At 41.4% G+C, this 10,513-nt stretch overlaps 1 protein-coding gene across 1 annotated transcript; it reads left to right on the top strand.

Moving 5' to 3' along the window:
- Positions 1 to 478: 478 nt before the first annotated feature.
- On the top strand, positions 479 to 9,407 carry LOC134668299 (beta-hexosaminidase subunit alpha-like). The gene is made up of 10 exons (XM_063525783.1): positions 479 to 795; positions 1,701 to 1,896; positions 4,345 to 4,454; positions 4,703 to 4,911; positions 5,222 to 5,334; positions 6,497 to 6,698; positions 7,142 to 7,272; positions 8,106 to 8,185; positions 8,533 to 8,729; positions 9,149 to 9,407. Exons 1-10 carry the CDS (start codon positions 628 to 630, stop codon positions 9,375 to 9,377), a joined length of 1,635 nt encoding a protein of 544 aa, XP_063381853.1. The 5' UTR covers positions 479 to 627; the 3' UTR covers positions 9,378 to 9,407.
- Positions 9,408 to 10,513: the final 1,106 nt, after the last annotated feature.

The raw sequence follows: 10,513 nt of genomic DNA, 5'->3' as shown, positions 1-10,513 counted from the left end.
GATTGGAGTATGAAGTAAGTAGAGTCTGTGCGGAAATAGAAGAGTCGTGGAATGTATTGGGCCCCATACATTTCACGACTCTTCTCTTTCCGCACAGACTATATAAGAAGCAATTTCATATTGTTATACTAAAACGAGTTAGACCAAGAAATGTCTGTAGCGATTTTGATAGCCCACACAGTACAAGTGTTATTTTAAACGTCAAACTTCTATGAAATTATGACGTATAAATAACATTTGCACTGCGTGGGTTATCAAAATCGTTGCAGACTTTTCTTGGTCTAACTTCTATATAAATACGATCTCTTTATTCAATGTAAGTATTCTAAGAATGTTCCACTGGCAACACTATTTTGACAGTTGCCTTGTGAAGGGGGACCCCACAAACTTAACTTCTAAGTATCAATGCCCTTATTGCTATTAAAGTTAGGTGTATTTTTGTCTAAACCACACAACAATTTATTTTGTAGGTAGTCTATGTTTTGACTGATAAATAAATGCAAACATGCGAGCCGTTTTAATAATATTAAAAATACCGATTACGATAACATTTTCCTAGTAATAAAAGCGTTCCATTTCCTAATTAGGTTGTGGTTGGTTGACGTATTCAGTTGTATTTGTACCATCATGATGGTACGTTGTGTTTTATTATTGTCGGCATTGGTAGCGTTTTGCCAAGCTATTGTGCCGGGACCAAAGTATATACCTACAAAAGGTGAAATATGGCCCAAGCCTCAATACGAGAAAAATAATAAAGTGGTATTTTTAGTTGACAAGGATAAATTGGAATTTAAGGTAAGTTACATTTAAACTAATAAAATTAACAGTTAACTTTGCATTTCTAAACTTTCGAATATTTTAAACGTCCGCTTGCTCACAATGCAGGTAACAATAAGTAAGTACCTACTCGTACCTACAAATACCTAGAATTATTTCCCCTCTTTTTATTCAACCACGGTTCGACTGTTCAGTTTTGTTGTGCTTATCGATTTTTATTCTGTAGGTAAGAATGTAGCGACGGTTGGACTTTAATAAATTTGAATTATGGTAGGTATTAGGTACTTTCTTGGTATAATCAGGGGTGCGAAACTCCTGACTTCGGCCAAACTTGGCTCCACTCGGCACAGCATTGCTCCCGAGCAATTATTATAGTTCGTTTTTTTAGCATTAGAAATAAATAATTGAAAAACATTTTCAAAATAAGTTACGGCAAATATGTAACAATTATGAATCTAATACGATCATTTATATTCTTCTGCTTTCATAAATGATAGTTACTGATTTTTAATAAGCGTTTTTCAATTAAAAGACATGCCAAAATCGCTTACCTTCTTCCAAGTTCTATATAATGCTAAAAAAAACGAACATAGGGTTGGCACCTGTGCCCTGTTTATCAAAAGCTTGTAACTTGTAATACAAGTGGAAGTCCCTTTCTAACAAAAGCTGTCAAAAAGGGAATTCCACTTGTATTACAAATTACAAGCTTTTGATAAACAGGGCACTGCATGTTGGTGTATTCGACCCTGAACCGCTGACAAACTTTGGTTTTGTAGGACGATTCCTTTCTGTACGGGATACTATTATTTACCCTGTGGTATAATATTTTTTTATTTAAATTGGAATCGTTAAATTACAGAGTCGAAAATTAATTATACACATGATAAACAGTTTTCATCTGCATGAATGTTTATTGTTAACAGGTAACAAAAAAGTCGTGTCAAATATTAACGGACGCTATCCAGCGAGCTAAGAAAACCTTACACAAACTGTCTAAAATCGCCAAGCGTAACTATAACAAGCAGGGCGTGGATCTGAGCTCGCCGACTTTGGACACGATCGACGTGGAGTTGACTCGGCCATGCGAGGCTTACCCTTACCATGGAATGGACGAAAGTTGTAAGTGTAGAAATATATACCTAGAATACATCAGCGACCCGCAAAATTCGTGACGTCAATGAAGGTAAATTAGTAGGTGACAAAGTGATAATTAATTACACTCTGACATTAAACAAATAATACCTAACGTACCTTAACGTACCTAACATTAGTTAATAAAATAGTGTATCCCCATTTGCACCCGCCCCACGTGACCGCCGCCATACCTACGAGTACATGAGGTGAACACGAGTGAATGCATAGATATAAACTATGGATGAGCGCATGCATATGAATTGCCCGTTGCGATCTTCATGTCAGCAAAAAAGCGCCATCTGTTACACACTGCGTACAACTACGTGAGCTCGACTCTCGCGATAACTTTGTACGGGCGTACAAGGCTTGTTAAGTTTATTCGCGGTTTATATCAGAAGAGCGTCGATTAAGTTTATGGTTAATCAAAATTATTTGTTGTATTTGTTGGCGTTGTTTGATATCCGTGTCGTCGACACTGACGCTCCTTCTTACCTCTCAAGACCCGTGACATCTGTACTAAAATCAGCTGAAGACGAAAAACAGAGAAAATATTCCACGGCCTGTGAAATGCGACATGCAACTTTCACACCACTTGTAACATCTGTTGACAGCGTCTATGCACCCCAAATGTCCTCCGTTATAAAACATATGGCAGAAACCATATCTCAACGTTGGAACCGATCTCTAAGTACTGTACTGGGCTGGCTGAGATGCAGGATCAGTAACGCCGTTATACGTGCCACCACCATGTGCATCCGAGGCACACGCCACCGGTTTAAGTCCCCCGCCTGGTGGCTTGGGTTCGACGACGGTGCCGCCCTTCCACACATCGACTGAAACCCCTTTTCTACCCTACCTACATATGTCTTAACCTAACCCTTTGCCTATGTATTACTTATGATTCTCGTAATAAATGCTTTAGTTAACATATTTATTGTATTAAAATGGGCGAACTTATCCTTATAAGTTTCCGTTCTTCTACGTTATTTCGTGATGTCATTATCGTCTCAGGTGGCAATGCAATATTTTAAACATTCGCGCAGTGCGGTGTGCCGCCCTGTGTAAGCCGGCTCTGTCAAGGTCGACAAGTTGGCCGAGCTACTAGCTACAGCAGTACAGTTCGATAAGTACCTCCCGAGCTTTCGCGAGTAAAATGCGGCGAACAACTATTTCTGTTAGTTTCTTGCTTGCAAAACAGGTAGAGTAAAAAAGAAGGAAACAGCAATACAAACTAACTATTTTGGCTCAGTGATCCAAAGAGAATCTTGGCCTCCGAAACGAGAGCGTGCCACCTGTCCACAAATATGATGCAAAAATATAAGTAGGTAATGGAAAGTATTAAATACAGCGATGTGAATTAATCGGTGTTTGAAAATGCGCGCTTTGTTTCTAGCGCTCACCTGTTAATTTTTTTTGAGTTTTACCTACAGTTAATTAAAAACTTTAACCTGACAAGAATTAATATACTAGGTACCTAAGTCAACGAATAAAACAATAACAAATACTTGATCTTGTTATTTCGAATGTTTTTAATAATTATGTAAAAGAAACGGGAACAAACTCTGTAAGACAGACAATAGGTACTTTAATTTCGGTAATTATATCCGGTAGGTAATCAACTAATCATATTTAAGTAAATTTACCTATACAAATCACGCAGTATGCATTTCTACTTCATAATAACTTCCAAAGAGAAATGACGTCCTTACAAGGTTAATGCATTAGCGCTATGACGTACGAGCGAACATTAGTTGCTCGTGAGAATGAAATAAAATTATCGTTTAAAATTGGTTTTAAGCAATAAATAAACCTAATTGGAAATTACTTACCGATGATATGAGATCCCATTTTTTTTCTTATACTTCCTATAATGGTTTTTGCACCCTTTTACAACGCAATAAGGCATTTTTGTGTTATGCTGCGTGACAACTTTCTACTGCGCAATTCGCCACACGACTGAGCGCCGGGGTGTGATAAATGCAAATATCACACCCATGTAGCGGCCCCCTTTTTAGTGCTCGTTAGCCGCGTCCTTACGAAGTAATATATATGTCCATGAATGAATGATTCGTCTATTCCCATCTGTGGCCATGGCGCGGTTGAGATTGGGAATGTGTGTGCCGCGCTAAGGGGCTGTCCATAAATTACGTCATCGATTTTTGACCCCCCCCCCTAAAATCATCCAAATATCATGCTTCAAATGACCCCATTTCCTCCTACTTCATGCTACCGTCATCCGATGACGTGTACGTCGTACGATGAAATGACGTCATTTATGAATAGCCCCTAAGCATCTAGTGGCTCCTCTACACGATGGGCCAGCGCCGGCCACTCAAGGGATGCATTTATGCGTTAGAAGGAGCAAGTGATATTGCTATCTCATTCTACCGCATGGCTGCGTCCCTTGTTCCCTACTTTTAATCTTCTTTACAGACAATCTCACGGTATCGGACACGGCGTGTTTGACCGGGCACTCAATATGGGGCGTCTTGCACGGGCTCGAGAGCTTTATACACCTAGTCTACCAATCAGATGATTATGAGGTTAGTCTGTCCACCTTTAAAGTTAAAAGAAATAGGGCAAAAACAAACCACTCCAGAAATGTCCCTTCTCTAAATGCTCCTATCGATTTCTACTTTAGAAAAGGTAGGTACCCTATTCGCAAAATGTCCCGTCTTAAACTTCTGTTTTATTCAAAGGTAAATTGGCGCTTGATCAAATGATCACTTGAAATAATTTGTATTCATCAAATATTCTTAACAAAATATTAATCAGAAACAACAATTTTTAGACTCTCCTAATACAAGAGACTAAAATTCATGACTACCCGCGCCACCCCCACCGCGGGTTACTATTGGACACTTCTCGCCACTACCTGCGAGTGAGCAAACTGCTCCCTACGCTGGACGCCATGGCGATGAACAAACTTAACGTGTTCCATTGGCACATCGTGGACGACCACTCGTTCCCGTATCAAAGCGAAAAGTTTCCTGAGTTAAGGTGAGAAATATAGGAACAATATGGTAACTAAGTAGTACGGTCACCACACGGGATTGTTATGCCATTTAGGGTTCATGCTAAATTGGAAATTCTATAGCGTAAGTATTAAACAGCCAATTTAGCTAGGACCCTAAATGGCGAAACAATCGCGGAGCGTGATGTAATTGTACATACGTCCGTACCTAATACTGCTCGAATTAAAGCTCTGGTCGAAATATTTGTTTATGATCACATAATAGGTACTTAGATACCTTTTTCTCATTCTCCCTCCTTCATTCAGCAAAACTATACTAAGTTTTTTTTTATATAGTGAAAAAGGAGCCTATCATCGGTCAATGGTCTACACGAAAGCAGACATCAAGAAGATCGTAGAATATGCGAGAAACCGGGGGATCAGAGTAATACCTGAGATAGATGTTCCAGGTAAGGTATTTTTGTTGTATTGTATGGTTAGAGTAACTCGGCCTTGGCAACAGTGACTATTAGGTTTGAGTTAGGTACTCCATCCTGTAGATCAGCGGCCGGAAACCTTTTTTAAGTTAACGAAGTTGACGCGAAGTTGGTAATATTTGTGACTTTAGCTGACATTGTCGTTTGTCAATTCTTCTTCTTCGTGGTCGTGACCTCATGTCTGAGGGACGTGACTCCTATGGGTTATTCTTCCTACCACTGCTCTCCAGGCCTCTCGATCTTCGGCCATCTGCATTGTTGCCTGGAGCGAAGTCTGGGTAATATTTTGTACCACATCTGACCATCTACTGGGTGCACGCCCTCTACTCCTTCGTCCGTCGACACTCCCGGTAATAATGCGCCTTTCTAGCGTGTCCGTGTCGCCTCTGACTGTGTGGCCGAAGAATTTGAGGACTCTTTGGGTACAGATGGTGGATAGCCTTGTGGTGATATTGAGCTCCTTTAAGATAGACTCGTTTGTGCGGCGTTCAGTCCAAGATATATTCAGCATTCTGCGCCAGCACCACATCTCGAACGCGTCTATCCTTCTAAGTGCCCGGGCTTTCAGTGTCCAAGTCTCGGAAGCATACAGGAAGATTGAGAAGATTAGGGTATGCATGAGCTTTATCTTTGTTTTGCGGTTAATTCCTCGGTTCCTCCAGATCTTCTCAAGTCGCTTCACTGCTGCTTTTGCCATCTGACCTCGCCTGACTATCTCCTGATCACAGTCCCCGTCATCGCTAATTTGTGATCCTAAGTAAACAAACTTGCGTACTGAATCAAGGTCACGTAGCTCGTTGGTTCTCTGTGGATGGCCGCTCCGGTTGACAAACATCAGTTTGGTTTTACTTCGATTGATCAGAAGACCATATTCTGCGCTGATGCGATCAATCCGGTCCAGTATATCGGCGAGTTCAGCTTCCGTCGAGGCTATGATTGTGGTGTCATCAGCAAACCGTAGATTATTCAGGAGGTAGCCTCCAATGCGTATCCCGCCTTGCTGGTTCTCTAAAACCCTACGCATGATATGTTCAACGATTAGATTGAATATTACATACCAAATAGCCAGGGAGACTCGTGGGCCGCCTGTTGCCGACCGCTTCAGTAGATGGTTAATCTTTTTTATTTTTATTAGGCCATGTCCGCTCCTGGGGCGAGGCATACCCGCAGCTCCTCACGCCCTGCTACACGGGCAAGAAAGTGACCTCTCTTGGGCCTCTTGACCCGACCAACGAGCAGACGTACAAGTTTCTGGGGCAACTTCTGGAGGAGGTTCGGGAGTGGTTCCCGGATCGGTACCTGCATTTGGGGGGAGATGAGGTCGATTCTAAATGCTGGTAAGTATACTTAATTTTAATAGTCATCGAGAGATAACGCCTCACAATGCCTCTGCTCCCGTGTTCAAAATCAAGCCCCATTTGCTAGACGTACCTTTAGTAAATCATCTTTTTCAGTCTCATTCGCAAAACGTTTCTGCTAATAAATAGAATATCCTAATATCCTGTCTTAAAACCTCATTCGTGCTATGTACTTAGAACAAATAAAATGTGTCCTGTATCAGAAAGGTTAAAAGTTCCTGTCGTAAAACATCCCGGACATTTCGGAAATAAGAAGAGTTTGACGTGACCTACCCTAAACTACAAAACGACCGAGTTGTATGTGCCTTTCGAAGCGATTTCGTCAACGCAACTTCATAAGACTGGCACTAGCTGGCCTATATCTTCAGACACTTTCTTCCTCCAGGATATCAAACCCGTCTATTGACACTTTCTTCCTCCAGGATATCAAACCCGTCGCTGTTACGCTACATGATGCGGCACAACATGTCGTCCTGGACCAAGCTCCACAGTTTGTTCATGGAAAGGGCCACGCCGCTTGTCGGGGACAGGAAGATCATTGTCTGGGAGGCAAGTCTTAATCTCCCTCTCTTCCTAGACTATTTCGACTTTCGGAAATACAAATTCTCCTCCCGTTCGTAAGCTCTGGTGTGACTGCAGTAGCTATCCATAAGCATGACAGAACTCCGTCTACTATGACCATCATTTTAGAGATTATTTTTCAGTTTTCATCATGTTTTGTCTTAGAGTATATAACCAACGGAGACGCCATGTCTATAATTTTCAGTACAAAATAGTCTGCCGTTTTTTGCGGGGGAGGGGCACATCAAATGTATAGGTAGGTACGTCACGTCAGATAAACGTCAGTCCATACATGTGGTTGACCATTGGCCGCCTATTTTCGACAGAGGGGAACCCTGTTAATGACCACTCCGAAGTGTTTTGTAGTAGTTGAAAGATGAGATACCGAGCTGAGACTCAGCATTCCTAAAAATTATGGGTACGATTTTTATTATCTAGTACTAACTCTCCTAACCGTACCATCGCCCACACTGTTAACTGTCCATCGGTAAACCTTATTACAAAAGGCATAAGGTCGACCGATGGACAGTTAAGAGTGTTGCTGTTTGTACCAATAGGTACTTATGGCTATGACCTAGTCAGTATCTTTAATGGCTCCTCTACACAATGGGCCAGCGCCGGCCACTCCAAGGGACGCAGCCATGCGGTAGAATGAGATAGCAATACCACTTGCTCCCTCTAACGTATAAATGCGTCCCTTGGAGTGGCCGGCGCTGGCTCAACGTGTAGAGGAGCCATAATACGATACGAATCAGATACTGTAGTTTAGATGGTCCTCTATAATTGATTTGTGATATGACTGCAACTTTTACTCATTTCAGGAAGTGTTTGACGAGAAAGTGCCCCTATCAAATGACACGGTGGTACAAATCTGGCTGTATGCATGGGCATCTAAAATTAACGAGGTAAATATTTCCTGACATTCAATGATATACTACAACTGGTACCCGGGTTTGTCCGTCTTTGTAGGTAGCTATATATTTTGACTTCATAAATAGGAAGGTATAGTCGCACCAATAAAAGTCTGCAGCGGATTTGATAGCCCACGCAGTGGAAGTGTTATAAGACTTATAAGTCATAATTTCATAGAAGTTTGACGTTTAAAATGACACGTGCACTGCGTGGGCTATCAAAATCGCTGCAGACTTTTTACGGTCTAACTTTTCGTATAATACACTCAATTTTACTACTGTATCTAGTATAACGAGTTTCCTACTTCCCCGCCTTAATGTGCGTATTTTATTTTACTCAGGTACTGGAAGCGGGTAAAAAAGCCCTATTCTCCTCAGAGTGGTACCTCTCCATGATGGGCAACGGAGGTGACTGGGAGAAGTTCTACAAGTTCGACCCTCGACTGAACGTTAGCGACAGAGCATTAGTTCACAACATGATCGGGGGGGAGGCTTGTATGTGGGGGGAGTACGTTGACAGCACTAACTTTATAACGAGGTAAGTATTCACAGTACTTCCCAAATTCTTTATTACTAGGTAGTATTCTTCTCGATGTGGTATCTCTTGGTACAAATGTCGGTATTATGTCGCTTTTAGTTTCTCTCCGACGCACTTTGACGTGGATAAATCACAATAATCATAATTAAAAAAGCAAAGCAAAGTGACACTCTACATTTACCTATCAGATTAGTTAGTACTTGTTGTTTACGAAGTAGAAAAGCAATCTGGCATCTGACAGTATGCGTTACGGATCAACGCCTACGGCGGGGCCTGCTATGCATGGGCCTACCGCAAACCACGTTCGACGTGTTGCCTTCCTGTCACACTTACGTACGAATTTACAAGTGGGACAGAGAGGCAACACGTGGAAAGTGGTTAGCGGTAGGCCCTCTGATAACTTTCAACTTATTCGACAGGGTTTGGCCACGAGCCTGCGGGATCGCGGAGCGACTCTGGTCTGAGGCGTCGCGCGACGACATGGAAACTGAAGAGCAAACGGAATGGGCTAGCGACTTTAGCGACGGGGGCAGGATAGCAGAGACCATGGACCATGTTCGTCGTCGTATCGAGGAGCAGGCGTGCCGTATGCTGAGGCGGGGTGTGCCGGCTGAGCCGCCGAACGGGCCCGGGTTTTGTGTCGTGTGACCACTTAATAGTAGATCGTTTGTATAAATATAAAATAATTAAATTTGTGTCAATTATTTTATTAACCATATTTGGACGCCTAGAACCCTTACATGGTAAGGACACTTAAGTGTTATGGCGTGCACAGTTAAATCTTCATGCTTTCGTCTGAGGTTTATATTTGATTGCTTGTATCAATGATGTAACGTGCCCGCTCCTCGCTTAGCTTCTGCGCTTCGTGGCTATACCACAAAGGTGGCTAACATTATGGACTATGTCCAAGTTTTATGTTGTATGACCGGTATACTTAGTCGCGGACGGTCTAGAACGCAAAATGACTAGTATAATATTTTGCCTATATCGCTTTTAGTCTACATCGCGAACGGTCTAGAACGCAAAATGACCACTTTTTTACATCACACAGGTAGGGTAGGTTCGTTACTCTTCAAATGGCAGAAGGCCAAACCGCACAGAATAGGAGCCCCGCGGCAGCGGGGCTTCGTCGACATCGCTAACGTAAAGATAAAACGACGGAAAATGATGTAGGCGTTTTGCGTTCTGGACCGTTCGCGATGTAGACTAAGAGCGATATAGGCAAAATGTTACAGTCATTTTGCGTTCTAGACCGTCCGCGAATAAGCCGTATGACCACTAACCTAGTAGTAGATCAATCGTAGGTATAAATATTTAAATAATAATTTAATTAATAATAATATTAATTTATTTAAGGATGGATTCCGTGGGTTATTTTATCAACCAGATGAAAGCCAACAAAAAGTCCACAACGAAGTTTTCCTATTTTAAGGCTTAAACCAAAAGGCACCTACTTTTTGCCAAATGAAGGTCTTATATTTAAATGACTAGTAATGAAACCAAAATGTGTCAACATTAATTTATTAATGACTCGCACAAAAGTATGCAAAACATAATTACATATACAATGGTAATAAATTTCTAAAACTAAACAATGCATGTGATGCTACAAAATGATCCTTAACAAGTGTTCAACTTAACTAATATATGTAATAAATTTATTTCTAAACTCATTTCTTTAAATAACCGACATTATCAAAAATACCAACATTCATTCATAATACCGGAGGCAGTCTTACATTTTCAATGCATACCTACACACTTATTGCCTTAATTTTAAAGTT

This window comes from Cydia fagiglandana, chromosome 1, assembly GCF_963556715.1.
Source record: "Cydia fagiglandana chromosome 1, ilCydFagi1.1, whole genome shotgun sequence".
NCBI lineage: Eukaryota > Metazoa > Arthropoda > Insecta > Lepidoptera > Tortricidae > Cydia > Cydia fagiglandana.
The sequence above is the reverse complement of the archived record's forward strand: the minus strand, read 5'-3'. Positions and strand labels throughout refer to the sequence as shown.